This window comes from Leiobunum rupestre, chromosome 5, assembly GCF_980474605.1.
Source record: "Leiobunum rupestre chromosome 5, qqLeiRupe1.1.hap1, whole genome shotgun sequence".
Classification (NCBI taxonomy): Eukaryota; Metazoa; Arthropoda; class Arachnida; order Opiliones; family Sclerosomatidae; genus Leiobunum; species Leiobunum rupestre.
The window spans coordinates 39,766,982-39,784,167 of record NC_143388.1 but is presented as its reverse complement, the minus strand read 5'-3'; the positions used below and the strand labels follow the sequence as shown (position 1 = coordinate 39,784,167).

The window sequence follows — 17,186 nt, the reverse complement described above, 5'->3', positions numbered from 1 at the left end:
TATTAAGTTAATTCATAATATAAACAAGAAAAGAGAGAGACACGAATATTAAAAAAATAATAATAACTGTCCTTATAGTTTTCTTATCTCCCCCCCCCCCCCTACTATTGTCGGTAAAAACTATAAATACATTGTACGCGCGACAAAAACTGTTTGTCTTGATGATGGCGCGGACACCGCCGAAACTAGTCGACGATTTTAAATGTTTTTAAATGTTTTTTTTAAATAAAAAGTCTTACTTACGCAATAGTATTCGTGTCCCTCTCTTTTCTTGTTTATATTATAATAGTGCAAGGTTAGAACGCTCTACCATTAAAATAAGTTAATTCACTTCGATCTTTTGTTTTCTCTTGTTTTAAGGTAAGTTATTTAATCTTTTTATTTACTTTTACGTGTATCTTTTTTGTTTTTAGTTCGCGTTATCCACAGAAAAAAAACTTGTTCAGCAACTGTTTCATTGACCCTTCCTAAAAATTCTCAGAAATTCATTTGGATTCTTTGCTATAGAATCAACTAAAGCTTGAGTAAAGTAGTGAATCCACATGCGATTAAATAATCTATAAAAATACGTACGTTGTTTATTTCTTAGAGCTAAGAATTCCTACGCTGCTCATGTTATATGTCTAAATATTGTGCCTTAGCAGCTTTCCGAGACTTTTCTAAACAGGTTTTGGCAAAAAACATTGAGCATTTATAGAGATTCTTAAACTATTAGGAGCAGTACCTTAGTTTTAAAAAGTAGACAAATTGAACCCTTACATCTATGGACTAAAGTCGAGCGACTCTTTGAAATAACTTCGTATATTTTTGGTAATGTAATATTTCCGCATAAAATTATTACCCTATATCAACCATTGGTAGGAAAAGGTCTGGTGGGTAGTCAAATAGGTAGACTGGAGTCACAGTATAAATTACACAACGAATAATCAAGAGTGCTATATAGAAATTCGACAAAGTTTATTTCTATAAATATTCCAAAAAGTACGTACCTTTATACAGAGTAAACAAGATGTTTAGACGTTATATATTTACCTGAATTAAATTAGGAATTAGACAATTCCAAGAATGAAGCGGTAAAATTCGGTGGACAAGCACCACACTAAAATTTAATACATCCTTATTTTGACGCCTTTAATTTCCAAACTGGAACAAAGCTGTCGCTTGTGTGAATTATAATACGAGCAACTACAGAACAAAATTTTTATATGTCCAATCGATAGTATTTGATTGCATTGATTTTTGTAAAAGAGTATTACGAGGTAGAAGAACAGTTGAGAGATAAATTCAAGCAGTGGCGGATTAAGGTATTCGTAGGCTCTAAGCTCTAGATTGGCTACCATATATATATCTATCTTTCCTAGGCCCTAAAAGCTCTTTCGTCAGTCATAATAGTTTTGTAGGCCCTAGGAACTGTGCCTAAAGTGCCTAATGGTAATTCCGGCACTGAATTTAAGTGCGGACAAACAATTACTACTTATTATTACTTTAAAATGCATATAGCTTCATGTCCTTAATGGCAAACAATGGTTTTTTTTCTTTAATTACGTATTATAATTGTGTTCACAGTTTCTAGACACGTAGAAAAAGCAACTTTTATTACCAGTCGAATTACATGCTTTCTTTTTCCCTAAGATCTTGCTGATGTTAACGGTAATAATAATTGTAGACATCTGTTCGCTGGCATAGCTTGAAGGGTTTGCCACCACCCTCCTATGCAATTTGGCCTGGGCACTGGTTATGGGCTTTACAAGTTACTAAATTGGTATTAGTTTAGCTGAAATCATGGAAATTAGTTAAAAATCTTCCCAAAATAAATAACTGATGTTTAACCTCAGATATTACCAAACCAAAGTTTTTATAATACCCACGGTAGTGTTAAAAGTCGGAAAGTTTTCTGCTCGAAATATTTTCCGGAAAATGACCGAGGCCTTTTTTTCGGAAAATTTTCAGTATTTTTCCGAAAAAAAATAAAAAAAGGTCTCATTCCATTATTAGTCTAATATATTGTTTGCAAATTTAAATCTAGCGGCATTTTCGCCTAATTTTTTCGAATCTAAAAGTAAAACTAAACCTCCAGACTATAGTTTAAACTGATTAACAATGTAACACTATTAATGTTTTGTAGTATGTTTACGGTTATTAGACATTTTATAATGATAAAAAGTTAAAAAACCTTAAAAACCCTTAAAAAGTAATTTGTTTCAATTTTATTTTTCCGATTTGCAGAAAATTAACAACTCTAACCCACGAAATTACGATTCTGCTAGCTCAACTGAAAAACCCACGATAAAAGAAGAAGGGAAAATTAATCAAACCATTTATTTTCACAAGTGTTTTTCCGAATAGCACCAAAAGTTATATGGCAAGCAGTTTATATCAATTGCTACTTGTTTAAAATTTTAAGCTTCTCGGAAAAATCTAGATCCACTAACAAAATCCTTTACGCAAAGTTAATCCATGATGACTTGATTATATTAATATAGACTAATATCAAAACTCAACCAATAAATATATACTTTTCAAATATTAGTAACTATTTATGATTTAATATATCGTTTACGAAATAAAATTGAGTCTCTTTATTTTCCATTTTAATCAACTACAATTTTAAATTGAAAACTTAAACAGTCAGAGAAATATGGCAATTAATAAATTAAACCTTATTCAATAAACATTAATTAATAGTTAAAAATATTAACCATAAATTAATTGAGGCCAAATTGTAACCAAAATTTCGCCAAGAAGGGCTATCGACCAATACTTTTTATTGATCCTTTGGAAAATTTTGTTCTTTTTTCTGTGTCTCCAGTCTTAAACATTGTAGAAGAGAAAACTTACAACAATAAAACTCTGACACACCACGACGTTTTTCAAAGATATCGCAACACTGACGAACATGGTTTTCTAGGCCCGGATAGTCCAAAGATGAAAGCAAGACGTATTGACGAATTAACGCCTTAATTAATCGAACCGCGTTACTTTTCTCTCTGGTGTCGTAGTCTTCGAAATCGCGATGAATATTTAACAAAAATGTAGAGTTTTTTAAATCATACTTAATTTGTTTACCAATGTCCAAAACGCGCGACAATTTTAACACAATTTCGGCTTGCAATTCTTTGAAAAACAGAATGTCGGCTAATTTAACCGCGGAGAATATTAAAACTACGCTTAAAGGTAACAATGATAAATAGGAATTAAGTACGTCAGCGCAAATGGAGTGGTATCCCCGAATGGCCACTCCTTCCCACAAGTGATCCAGAGCGCGATAAAAGAGATTATCAGAAAGCTTTTCAATATTGGTCGCGGTCACTTCGATGAATATATTCTGATAAGGCCATTCCAAGAGCTTCAGATAGGCTCCCTTCTCTAGATAATTTATTTGCTCCATCAACGGCATTCGATTTAGGAGGAATCTGTTCGTCTCGGTTGAGATCAACTTCGCCGGGAAAAATGAAGAAGCTCTTCTCCGTTCCCTTTTCTTCAAGGAGTTCCAGAAAGACTGGACCAAAGAATCGCAGTTTCCATACCAATACAGCTCTCCCTCGCGGCTTTGGAATAAAGTCCTCTTAAAATCAGATTGAGAAGCAATTTCGTGGCCTTGGAATTCCATCAAATCAACAACGTGGTTTTCCAAACAGAATTCTTGGGCTACTCTCATCCTGATGCTAGGAGCGATGCGATTATCATTCACAATAGTAAAAGCCGTATTACTGTTGCTGATTATTCCCAGAGTGTTCCAATTCAATCTTCGAAAGTAGTATTTTGTTATCGTCTTCGTTGTGTCTGACTCTTTCGAGGAAGTGGCATTGAGTAAGTACTGACCAAATGTCTCCGATTTTTGCTTTATCGTGTCTAATACGTTCTTTTTCTTCTCCACCAATAATGGAACCATTCTTTGGAACCACTGCTCAATTTCTAAGGCGATTGGAGAGGTATATTTCAAGAGGTCGGCTCGTAAGGGAGGAGGTAAAGGGAGACCGAGCACGTTCTCATTGAGGCGATTCTTCAAGAGAGTCCAGGCTTTTTGAAGTTCGATTTCTCGACTTTCGCTAATTGAATAATATAAATCTCCATTTTCTTTCAAGAACTCTTGTTTGCTGACCACCTATGCAAAAAAATATATGTTTTAATTGTAATTATCAAATTTCATGTTAAAGAAGGAAGCAGAGGGATCAAGGAAGGTTCGGTGCAGGGAATTTGGCTTTAGGAAGGTTCGGTGCTGGAAAAGTGGCTTCCGGAAAATTCGGTGTTAGGAATATTCACTGCTAGAAAATTAGGTGCGCTTTAAGTGGAAAACTCGGGGCCCAAGAAAACCACTTTAGCTGTGATTGTATAAATAAAAGTGTCCAACACATTGGGCAGTAATTTCAAGAATAATAAACCAAAGGGGTTCCGCCATTAGAGGTCGACTTTTAAATTATTTTAGTCTTACCAGATGGTGTCCACATTATCATTTTAAAACAAAAAAATCTGAAAACCAACTGTAAATAATACTATTTGTTTATTAAACTATCGCTCATATTTTTAACATAAAACATAACTTTAAATAGTGTTAGATAATATTTATTATCTAATCGCCAGATGGTTTAAAATGGCGTAACTAAGAGTACAACATCTCTTCCTCAATTATAATAGCGCCATTCACCCTGATTTTTTTTTAATATTACTAAAAACAATTCCGATCTAAAACAATCTCTCAAAATTCATGTACCCTAAACACGAAAAATAGTTCAAAGTTAATAATCAGCTAGGCTATTACCCAAGGCACCACCCTAGGCCTAAGTCATCGAGCGACTTTTAATGCCTTTAATTCAGGTGGCCGGGTGCAATGCGTAGGAGGGTGGTGGCAAGCCCTGCAAGCCACGCGAGCCAACAGCTCCCTACACTAACTATTATCGTTAACCTAGCTCAACAAGCTTCAAAGAATAACATTTCACTTCTTTAAGGAGATTCCAAATGACTTGTAACGATTTCAGAGTCCAAATCGATATTTTATGGAGTAAATACTTAAGCTTAAAATTGACTTGTCAAAATGTATATACAGTGTTTTAGAGAAGTCTGGCACAAATTTACAGGCATGTTCATTGGGTAAAAAGCAGAGAAAAAGGTCCTAAGAAACGTTTTACTAAATTGAACCGTATCCGAGTAATTTCCTGTCAAAAATCGGCCTCCAAAACGTTGAAAATCGAGCAAAATGTGCAGTTTCTACTATTCCTGGGACCCAATTGTTTCCTTTTATTTAGCATTTGGTTTTTTATCGGAAAAGATAAGAAAACGATCACTAGTATCAAAAGCTCGTTTGTAGTTGAAAGAATTATTCTACGTGTAGAAGCTAACAATAACATGGTTGTTCATAGAGACCAGACCACGTCAATTCAAAGAACGTTATTTATTGAATTTAGTTCTTTACTCTTCAAATGCCATAAGAACAAATTTATCTGAATTACAAAATATGTACAAAATGATCACCGAAAACTATCGTTGCGCTCCCTAACGGCGGCGGGTGGAACTACTCATTGAAGTACAAATTTATTTCACTGTGGAAGCTAGGAAGTTAGAAACTTAAGCAGACGCTTAACGTAATTAAACCCCTTATACGGTTCGGCAGTGGCGTAGCTGAGAACTCAGAGCCCCCCCCCCCACAAAAATCTCTATGAGGCCCCCTATTTATTTTTTTTATGGTTAGCGGGGTCCCCCCGAAACTCGAGCCCCCCCCCGGTTCGGCACCGTTGCGTCATCTAGATCCGTTTCGGTAGCAAAGCTCGATTAATAATGCGTTGTCGTAGGTCGTCAATGTTGCGGACTTCAGTCTTGTGTACCAATCTAACACGACGTCCCCAGAACTAATAGTTGCGTATGGGTAGAAATTCGTGTTATTTGAGTAACAAGGAGTAAAACCGTCTTTTGAGATAAGTGAATAAACAATTCTACCAGCAAAAAGCTTATTAACCGTTATCCTCTAGAAGTATGCTATCGTGACGATTTAAAATAATAATTTGTTACACGCTAAAAAAGATTGGGTTAAATATTTTGGGTAAAATTTATTTTTACCCAGTTTGAATTAATTTTAACCCATTTTGGGTTGTTCTAAGACTTTTGGGTTATTGTGAAAGGGTTATGTGTTTGGGTAGGAATTCATACCTCTAACTTGGAATGGTTATCCGGCCGTATTCCCTATGGTAAGATCTCGGGGACCGTTTTCAGTGACGTGTATGAGAAAAAAAAAATCGCCCCCTCGCACGCGTCTCCCCTCTTTAGGAGTTTTACCCCGCGCAACCTCCCGTTTTTACAACTGTAGTTTTTTGTTGTTCGACTCCCTGGCCATTTCGAAATTTAGGGTTTGAAACCCCACCATTGATAGCGACGGGTCAGCTCGCTCTCCCGACCTCTCCATGTGGAAGGATTAAGTCCGGCATTGTTAGCGCTGTCAAAATTGTCAGCAGTTACAATGCCCTTGAGAACCGCGAAGTCTGAATTACGAGGGGGCCGTCGCTATCAATAGAGCGATAGCGAAGGGAAAAGCAAAAATATGTTTGAACCCTTTTTCGACACAGGGGGATGAAATTATCTGAAACTAGGATTTAATACCATTGAAAATCGTATGAGAAAACACGTATGCTCTGACGTCAAAATTATGGGAAAAAAACGGTCCCCTAGATAGAGATAATCGGGCGAGATAACCATTCCAAGTTAGAGGTATGAATTCCTGGTTTGGGTTATTTGCCGGATTTGTCTTATTGCCCAACTGGGGTAAAATAAAAGCAAAAACTGGTAAAACTCCAGTATTGGTTCATTTAACGTTTACAAGCCAAATAGTCGAAACGAAAACTTTTCTGGTAAATGTCAGGAACTTTTTTTTTAATTAAAGAATGTTCCAGGAACGTTTGAGTTTTAGTTTTAAATTCAACAAAACAACCATTGAATTAAATGCAAATTTTAAATTATTCTTAATTTAGCTATAAGCAGTATGAGCTTAGATATTTTAAAACATTGCATTGCGTTCTAAACTAAATTTGATGCATTTCCTATACGTAATAAGGCTTAAACAAGAACTAATTAACGTAATTACGTTAATTAGATAAAAAAAATTCCACTTATTTTAGCGAATCAGAGAAATGTAACTAATTTTTAAGCCATTTTTGTTTTTTTTAATCAATTTATGGATATGATGAGAGGACTTGGTGGAATTTTAACCTTTACAAGTTAATATATAACAGATTTCTGAAAAAAATTAAAACCTTAACAGGTTTCTCGGAAAAAAAATTTCAACTTATTTTAGTGAAACAGAGAAATATAGCTAATTTTCAAACCATATTTGTTTTTTTTTTTCAAGTTTTGGATAGGATTAGTGGAATTGGAGGAATTTTGACCTTTACAAAGTTAATTTATAACAGATTTCTGGAAAAAATTGAAACTAAATTAAGGGAGACAGAAATATAGCTTATTTTCAAACCATTTTTGGTTTTTTCTTGAATTTATGGATAGAATGAGTGGAATTGGTGGAATTTTGTCCTTTACAAGTTAATATATAAGAGATTTCTGGAAAAATTTGAACTTTTTTAGCGAATTAGAGAAATGTACCTAATTTATAAAAATGTAAGTGCATATTTATTTTGGTAATGTTTTTGTAAAATCTCTTTGAAGTCTCATTATACATAAAATCATATTTTATGACTATTATGGTCTAGAATTGTTTTCAGAAAATATCTATTTCGATATTGAAATATTGAATTCTAGGTCCTTTATTAATTTTGACAAAACACACACTTCATTATATTATGTTTTTCTAACTTTAAATAATTTTGGTAAATTTAGTAGCATGTTCTAACAAATAGCTTGTACAACACGGAGGCTTACCCTATTGCTGATGAACCACCTATTGGGAAAGGGATCAATAAATCAGTTATCTTCCAAGAATATTTTTCGTAAACTTTCATTTTTTAAAATACCCTTTTTCGTCTAAAAGATGTCCACCTTTATGTTAGGTGAGAATAGTATCAGACCACGTTTACTATATTTCCACTGTGATAAATTTCCTAATTTTGAAATTAATCTTTCCGGATAAATGTTTTGTTAATTTAGCTTAAGACCAAAATTTTTGACTCATGTAAAACAATCTGTGATAAGAAGATTTTCATAGTTTTGAAAACTGTTTGTCAAAATTTCCAGTTTAAAATGAAATTCGATAAGTTTGTGAATAAGTTCCTGGATAGGTGCAATATTCACCCAGATTTTTGTAAAAATTTACCCAATTTGGGTAATTTTTAACCCAACCTTTTTTAGAGTGTAGGTCATTTAAATTTCCAAGAGACACAGTAAACAATTAATTTCTTGGTTTTATGGTTTATCATTGTATTTACAAAAGTTGTTCGGTAATGGCCCCCATTAGCAAGCTTGGACGCGCCTTACGAAAGATTTCCGGAGTGTTTCCGATTTTGTCGTAGGCGTCTATTCGGTGACGTAAGTCTTCAACGTCTCGAACTTCAGTCTTGTATACCAAGTCCTTGATATGGCCTCAAATCAGGAGATCTGGCTGGCCATGAAACAGTTCCGCCTTGGCCTATCCACCTCTGAAAGAACTCGGCATCAAGGCTAAAATGAGGGGGTGCTTCGTCGTGCACAAACCACATTCGATGGCTTAAAGCACTGGTTAGTCTTGGTGGTAGAAAATACGGTCCAATTCAATGGTCTCCAACAATTCCTAAGCAAACGTTGAGACTAAACGGCGAATTTTCTTGCTGCCGAACATGACGATTTTGTAAATTGAAGATTCCGTCACGGGAAAATTAGCCTCGTCAGATACTAAAGGCGTTTTTACCCATTTATAGTCGATTGTCTTTTCCTGAAACCCCTGAAAAAAATTTACTTGTCTTGGATAATCGGCCTGATTTAAAGATTAAGCCTTTTGTAAATGTAATGGGTAGTACTGGTGTCCTCGAAGGATACGACAGACAAATACATGGTTGACTCGCAAATGACGTTCTTGTCGTAGGATCATCCTCGAAGATAATGAGTACTTGTTTCTTCACGTCTTCTGTAACGTCTCCTTCTGCAGTAGCAGGTCCCATGGGTTGTATTTTCCCAGTTTCTCTTAAGCGTCTATCAACCGCCGTCTATTTGGAAGCTGTCTTTGACGAAAGTTCTCCTGATACAAGCGCCGCGCTTCCAACGCATTTCCCTGAGAGAGTCCACACCTAAGATGCATATCGGCATATTCTGCATTCGTGAAGTACACCTTAGCATAGCAGGTTTAAGATACGAAATGTGAATTTTATTGTTGAGGCCCCTCAATTTATTGCAAATTTGAGCCTCGTACCCGTCCAAAAAATTATTAGAACATGTAATATAGACTAAACCTCTAGACTAAAAACATCTTTTTTTGGTAACTATTTAATGAGACCAGTAATTATACAAACCAACTACATTCACAAGGAGACTACCCGATGTGTAAAACACCTATTTTGTTTAAACTCAGGTGTTTGGTACTCCTTCATGTAACTTTTCTCCATAGGCAACCGTTTTGCCATGGCAACCTAAAATGTTTTTGACTACACAAAAAGGAATTTTTACTGTGGAAAATAACATGGGAATCTGATAGAATTTAAGGGTACCCCCTGTAAAAATGTTAAAAAAATTTAAAAAAATTGAAAATGCTAAAAACAAATAAAAAACAAAAATAATTAAAAAGTTCGAAATTGATCAAAATTTGATTAATATTGATCGATGTGATCAATATGGGCGAATATGAACGAAAATGGCTAAGGTTTCAAAAATGTAAGAGAAAATGAATAAAATTGCGAAAAAGGACACAATGTCTCTAAATGTGTGAATTTTTTTCAAAAGTAACAAATTTAAATACATTTGACCAATTTTGAAAAAAAAATCGATAAAATTTCATTAATTTTGATCAATTATCAACTTGATCAAATTAGGAAAAGATGATCAACATGAACAAAAATTTAGAGAAAATTTACGAAGATGACTAAAATTGTCAAAATATCTGAAAAAACGTTAAAAATAAAATTACTTTTTTAAAATTTGATAACATTTAATGAATTTTATCAAGTTAAAAGCAGGCATTGTGATTAAAATCATTAAATTTTTAAAAAAATTAATTAGTTTTTATTTTCACCTACAATTTAACAACGCATATAGCACTGCTAACCTAACTATTAATTTTTTATAAAATTTGGTTCGATCAATCCTATTTACTTAAAATTTAACATATATTATCTATTGTGATCCATTTATTCATCTATAACAATCATATCGACCTAAAGTAGTCCAATTTTATGAAATATTATTGTTCATAAATTTTTACACGAGTTTACCCCATTTTATTTATTTTAATCTATTGTTGTCTAATTGGATCTCATTTAATGCAAAATGTTTTAATTTTTTATCAAATTTTATCAAATCCTTAATTTAATTATTTACATCAAATTTGAAATATTTTATCTATTTTATTTCATATTTTATTTTATTTTTAGCCAGTTTGGTTTATTTCATACTTTTTGATCAGATTGAACACAATTAGTGAAAACCTTTACTCCATTTTTTCTAAATATTTCAAGTTTAATTAATTTTTATTTAATTGGATCAAAAAAACTAAGTTTTGATCAAAGTTGGTCAAATTTAAGAGACTGTATCAATTTTGGAAAAAATATTTTAAAACAAAAGATGTTATGACAATTTTAGATATCATTCGCCCTAAAAAGTTTAAACTGTTGTTCAATTTGTTTATCTTTTTGTTATTTGGTCAAGTTGATATAATTGACTAAAATTAATAAAATTGAATTTTAATAAAATATATTTTTCGATATTATGTACCAATTTTTCACAATTAATAAAGACTAATTAAATTTTATAGAAATGTAATGATTTTTATCACAATCCCTGCTTTTTATAAAATTTTAAAAAAAGTAATTTTATTTTTAACGTTTTTTCAGATATTTTGACAATTTTAGTCATTTTCGTACATTTTATCTACATTTTTAAATTTTTGTTCATTTTGATCATCTTTTTCTAATTTGATCAAAATTAATCAAATTTTATCGAATATTTTTCTAGACATTACACCGATTTTACACAGTAAATCGAGTTTAATAAATTTTTATAAAAATTTTTCATTTTTAATCAAAATTAATAATTTTGATAAAAATTGGTCAAATGTGTAAAAAATTTTTACTTTTCAAGAAAATTAACACATTTAGAGATATTGTGTCATTTTTTGCAAATTTTATTCATTTTCTCTTACATTTTTGAAGCCTTAGCCATTTTCGTTCATTTGCACCCATATTGATCACATCAATCTAAATTAATCAACCTTTGATCAATTTCGAACTTTTTAATTATTTTTTTATTTATTTTTTGGTCAAAAACATTTTTGGTTGGCATTGCAAAACGGTTGCTAATGGAGACATTTCAAATTTGGGGTTTTCAAGTTACATGAAGGTCTACCAAACACGCGAGTTTAAACAAAATAGGCGTCTTACACCTCGGATAGTATCCTTGTCAGTGTACTAGCATCCCGAAAGAAAAAAACACGGAGATTAGCTAGATACGTTCGAAAACGCGTCAGAAGGTGTTAAATTTGTACTAACTTATGGCATTAAAAGATTAAAAATACGTAATTCAATAATTCCCTTTTTTTAAAAGGCGTAGAGCTAAATAGAGCTGATACCCAAGGCACCACCTTCGACCACATAAGCAATGGTGCTTGTGCGTGATCAAGTAACAGGTGGCCGGGTTACAATGCGTAGGAGGGTGGTGGCAAGCCCTTCATGCCACGCGAGCCAACGGCTCCCTACACTAACTATTACCGTTAAACTCAGCAAGTTTTTATGGGAAGGGGAATCCGAAGATCTCGGTGGAAAACCCCATTAACCAGTGGGGAGAGAACTTACAATCTCTACGCAGAAGGAGTGGTCCCGGATTTTCACCCAGTGCCACTAGCTGGGATCGAACCCGGCTCCTCTAGCTGCGAGGATAAAGTGCTAACCACTCAGCCACCTCATCTGGTTATTGTTAAAACGTATTTCTACACGTAGCTTACTTTTTTCATTTAATAACGCACATTTGTATTTTATCGAAAAAGATATGTATAATGAAATAAAAAAATTGGTCCAAGGACTAATGGAAACTGCATATTTGAGCGTTTATCGATGTTTTGGAGACTGACGGTTCAATTTAGGAAAACGTTTGTTATAATTTTTTTCACTCCTTGTTACCCAAAGAGCACCCCTGTAAATTTGTGCCTGACTACCCTGAAACACCCGGTATATATGTTTAGCCAACTACATTTTAGGTTGCATTAAGAAATTTAAAATTTAAGTGAGATTTGTGGCCAATTGCCGGGACCCAACTAACCGGCGTACGTGCTTTTGATACTTGAATTTCGTACCAATTGACTAAGGCGCCTTTTAAAAAAATCGTGCGCGTGTCGCTACCTTATTTCCAAAACCAGGTTACTGGAAAACTTCGGTTTGTCTAAAAATGAATTTAAATTCATATTTTAATTATATTCTGCAGATGCCCAATTTTAACCAATGAAAGCCGTTGATTTTAATTAGATAACGTTTAACCAACATATGATTATTACCAATTATCAGTGATTGCTTTTGAATTCTGCTGATTACCAATGATAATTAACTAAGCTTATTTTCGTTTTCATTAGAAAAGCATATTATAATCGAATTCAAATAATCGATTACTCAAACGTTTTCATTATTAAATAAATGAGTAACCCCTCAGAAATACCTTATAAATTTCGACTTTAAAATAATTCCCAATTTGGGTTCGGGTATAGAACTATAATATCTGACGTAATATTTGAACGATCCCTAAAGGCTTCTATAGAAAATTTTGTTTTCCCGTAAGCATTTTGTTAATTGTTATAATCCTCCTTTGGCAATAAGACGAAATCTAAATGTTTACTCACATTTTCAATTATCAATTCCGCGACGTTTTCCGTGCTCCACAAACAAATAGAGCTCCGAATGAAACACAGTTCTTTCAGAGACGGCAAAGGAAACCTAAAATCCATCTTCCAGAATAAAAAAATCTTAGATTTAAAATTGTAGATTTTGGACCATCATTGGTTTTCTGTCGAGCAAGCGACGCCTTTATGATGAGAGGAAACAGAGATACGGAAGAATTCAAGCCGTTTATTACAGAGGGTACTTTTGAAATTAAAAGATAGTGAAATGACACATTCATTTCTCTTTTGTTAGGAAATTAACAGTACAGTTATGAGTAATGTTGGCTTAGATAGCGGGTGCGAGATAAGATATTAAGCCTGCTTAAACAAACGATTAGCGGGAACGCGTGGGATTTTAAAAGGTCCTATTATCCTCACAAAATGAAACTTAGCAGGCGTACACGCATTTCTGTTAACATTTAATCTCGCTATTACGTAAATCATAAAATCACTTTTAAAAATCTTCTGATAGAGGCTCGGTACAATAGTTTTAAATACATGTAAATAATATAATATATAAATATATATATAAATATAGTCGTAAGTATGCTGTAAAGGTATTATATTAATAATGAAACCTAGTTCACGAAAAATGAAGTAAATTACGTCACAACGAACTCCGCGACGAAAAAAAGTGTTCTAAACTTTAGAGGTGAGAAACGGAAGTACAGAAAAACCGGAAGGAATTCCCGGCGTTGAAAATCTACAGTTGATTTGGTTTTCATGGTAACCAGCTTTTTACATATCACAGGGAAGTATCAAGTGAATATTTTTCTATGGAAATACTATTCAAATGCAATCTTCCGAGTGATTATGTTCCTTATGCTTTAACAGATTCTGTAAAGAGGAGATTTGACAGCGGATGCGTTGTTGCACTACGTAAAGCCGCTGGGTGGTTTGCCTCTGTGGATAGTGGTGACAATTGTGGTTAATGCCGCCACTGCTGACGGATTGTTGCTGCACGAGTTACGAGCCACTTCCTTATACTCTGTTGAACGATTAAAGGCATACAAAACTGAGTACAGCCTTTGGTTAGGCTAACTCTGAACCCAGTTACGTAAGAACTTTAGTTCAGTCAAAGCTACAAGTTTGTTTGCCGATTACACGTTGTTGTAATATCATTGGGAGGTGCGGGCAACACTTAAGATATTTTTGTGTTTGTTAACGTCTCCATTTTTTGTTTATAGAAGTCTTGTTTCACTGAAATGAAGCAGGAACTTAGTTCATTTATGCTTCTTTAGTGACATCACACGCATATTTTCCGCTCTGTTTCCCTGGTTATAAGTTATTTCCTTGATTGTCGTGAATTATTGATGATAATCTTTTAACTTTTAAAGGTTCAAAATCCTATGAAAGGGACCCACAGAAAGTGTACATTTACGAAAACCTTTCGTGATCACTTTTAAATTTCTTAAAAGTGTATTGAAATTTAATATAAGGAGTGTGGTAATTATAAAATTTATTGATTATTATTAAAGGATTATTATATTAAAATTAACAAAGATTAAGAATAACATTTATTATCTATTTTTTAAATTAGAAAGGTAAATGGTTAAATGAAGAAGCATTTTAATTTTAATAAGGGCTGTTGTTGTTGAGTAAAAACTAAGAATGAACAATAACGTATCGTCCAATAGAAAGTATTGTGTTCGTTGGAAAATGGTACATGTAAAATGTAAACGGTTTGTTCGCTTTGAAGGTTTGGCTTGATTCGTGGAAATCCCAGCAGCAGCAGCATCCACTGCGGCCGTGGCCACCGCAGCTTCAGTGCCTTCTTCCGTTACTTCAATGACCATCTGTTGCACGATGGAAGACGATTCCATCCCCGTAATCAAACCGACGCCACTGAAATCCACGGAATCCATGAAAGTGGAATTCAACCTGAAATTTAAGGAGGGTAACGATCACCCTCGTCAGAACAGCGCTTTACGCAGCCTTAGCCAAAGAATCCCCGCTTAAACGCGAGTCAGTTACATTGAGCGGTGGCGAGGAATCACGTGGAAGGACTAACACCATGTACATGGTGTTTCCGGTGTACGGTATAGTAGCAGTACTTCTTTTAAAACGTCGCTGTCAACGTGCTCGAATTCATGGTCGATGCGCATCGAAGTTGTTTCAATGGCACTAGCTCCTTCGTTTTGAAAAGCTTTAATTCCTACTTTGTAATCTCTCGAACGGCGTCCAGTTGCCTTTGAAATAAATCGCGTTGATTTTAGTAAGCTGTGGCAATACGATTAGTAAATCGGCTATTTAGGGTATAGTTTGAGAGTCTTCATAGCTGTTAATTTGTCAAAAGGCGTCGGTAGCATTAACTTCATAGTCCGTTTTAAAAAGGTCTTTAAACTCTCGCTGTGCATGGAAAGAATTGTTGACCTATATGGCGTTGGCTTAACCGAGCGTGTAGTCTCCTTGCAAACCGGGTATAATTCGACGATAAACATTGTTATATTGGTCCTGGCTCACGTTGCGGTATCGTAGAGCTTGTTTCATTGCACTCGCCTTCTGTGCTTTCGCTTTATTTAGAAGCATATACTACCCTTTCCATAATAACATGTTGAGGTTAGTGTAGGGAGCTGGCATGAAGGACTTTCCACCACAGGTCCAGACCCCCCTGGGGCCTACCTTTGACTGTTCAAAATTCCCACGCTACTTCTCGACACCCTCTTAACATTCACATACTTCGACGCCCCCTTGACGAATTTCTGGCTACGCCACTGCTAGGCATTGTAACCCGGCCACCTGTTAAAGGCAATAAAAATCGCTAGACGACTTGGGCCTCAGGTGGTGCCTTGGGTATTGACCTAGCTGATTATTATTTTTTACCGTTGAACAACTGAACGGTAACGAAAACAGATTAGATTCCCCCCTTTGATATTTTTGAAAACAAATCTTGCTTGAGCTCGTTCTTTGAGTTTGAAACTATCTTCGCCAAGTTCTCGTCAGTCAAAGCTCCATTCGAGGTTTAAGATTAGCGAAAATAAAGCGATAACTTTAATGACTGCCATGTTAAAAACATTATACAATGGTCAATTGTCTGGTGACCTTATTTTAACAATGAACATGGTTGAAGATGTAAAAAAGACCAACAACATTTGGGGAAACTAAAATATATTTATTTAGGAAATTAAACCGATACGGGGTAATTCGGCCGATAGGCCTTCAAGGCGAAGGTACCTAAATAAATATATTGTAGTTTCCCCAAACGTTGTTGGTCTTTTTTACATTTTTAACCGTGATCATTGTTACCTTTAGCCCAAAGGTGGTTCTCTTTTTCTTGACCCTATTTTAAAACCAGTTTTGCGGAAGCGTTAAGGTAATATATTATTTTTCGCTTATAGTCATGATGTCCGCCATAGTCGGGATGCACCAAGCAGGTTTTGGTTATGGTTAAAGCGAATTTCAACAATCATGTTTCTACAGATAAAATTTTGAGCGAACGTTTGGGGAATCGAAAATAAAAATAAATAAATCAAGAACCCGGGTTTCTAAAGAATTTTTTTGTTTTCATACGTTTTAGAGCTTTAAATTTATCTTGAACTATGAACTATATTTACCCTTTGGTTTTGTGCAGAATGTATTTAAGAGTGTACAAAGGGATAATGAGGGAAATTACCATGTTGAGACATCGATGTGTGCTGAAGCCTCTTTTAAGTTTAAAATTAAATATTTTAAATAAGCTTCCACATTATTAAAAAATAGTTAGAACCGTTAGGAGATCGGGCGATGTAAAATGAAAGTGACCAAAAACAATTTTAATAAAAGCTTAAATTTCGATCATGAGTGTTTTGGGATTGACGTTAATAATAATCACAACATTGTCAGTCTCATTAAGTTGAAATACATTGTTCCTTGATTTTATGGAAAGCTTTTTAAGGAACCATGAATTATTTTTTTACTGGAAGGCTTCTTCTAGGAGCTACTTCTTACGATGGAATTTTAAGTCAACTTATTCTCTGTTGCGCAATCTTTTTTCCGCATAAAGTTATTTACATCCGGTAATGATATGAATATTGAACTATCATTTCAATGGATGTAACGCGCTTAGACTCTAGCTTTACAACCATTAGATAGATGTTTAAACCTGGACGAATGGAAAGTCAAATACCTCTTCCATATATTCTATTCCCTTTTAAGTTTTTAAGTTTATTAGACATATGTTTTCTAACAACCGCCAGTTGGGCAATTACACGCCAGCGTTGCGAGACGT

The 17,186-nt window shown here is 34.2% G+C and overlaps 1 protein-coding gene across 1 annotated transcript; it reads right to left on the bottom strand.

Annotated features, from left to right (window-relative positions):
- Positions 1 to 2,636: 2,636 nt before the first annotated feature.
- LOC149944445 (uncharacterized) lies at positions 2,637 to 13,128 on the bottom strand. Its single transcript, XM_090175350.1, has 2 exons — positions 12,941 to 13,128; positions 2,637 to 4,105 (listed from the first exon to the last, which is right to left on the bottom strand). Exons 1-2 carry the CDS (start codon positions 13,043 to 13,045, stop codon positions 2,765 to 2,767), a joined length of 1,446 nt encoding a protein of 481 aa, XP_090031476.1. The 5' UTR covers positions 13,046 to 13,128; the 3' UTR covers positions 2,637 to 2,764.
- Positions 13,129 to 17,186: the final 4,058 nt, after the last annotated feature.

Excerpts from the sequence above, each read along its gene's own strand:
- LOC149944445 (XM_090175350.1), bottom strand. The coding sequence starts at position 13,045 with ATGGATTTTAGGTTTCCTTTGCCGTCTCTGAAAGAACTGTGTTTCATT. Across the intron at positions 4,106-12,940 it reads CGGAATTGATAATTGAAAAT|GTGGTCAGCAAACAAGAGTT; the intron begins GTGAGTAAACAT and ends TTTTTTGCATAG.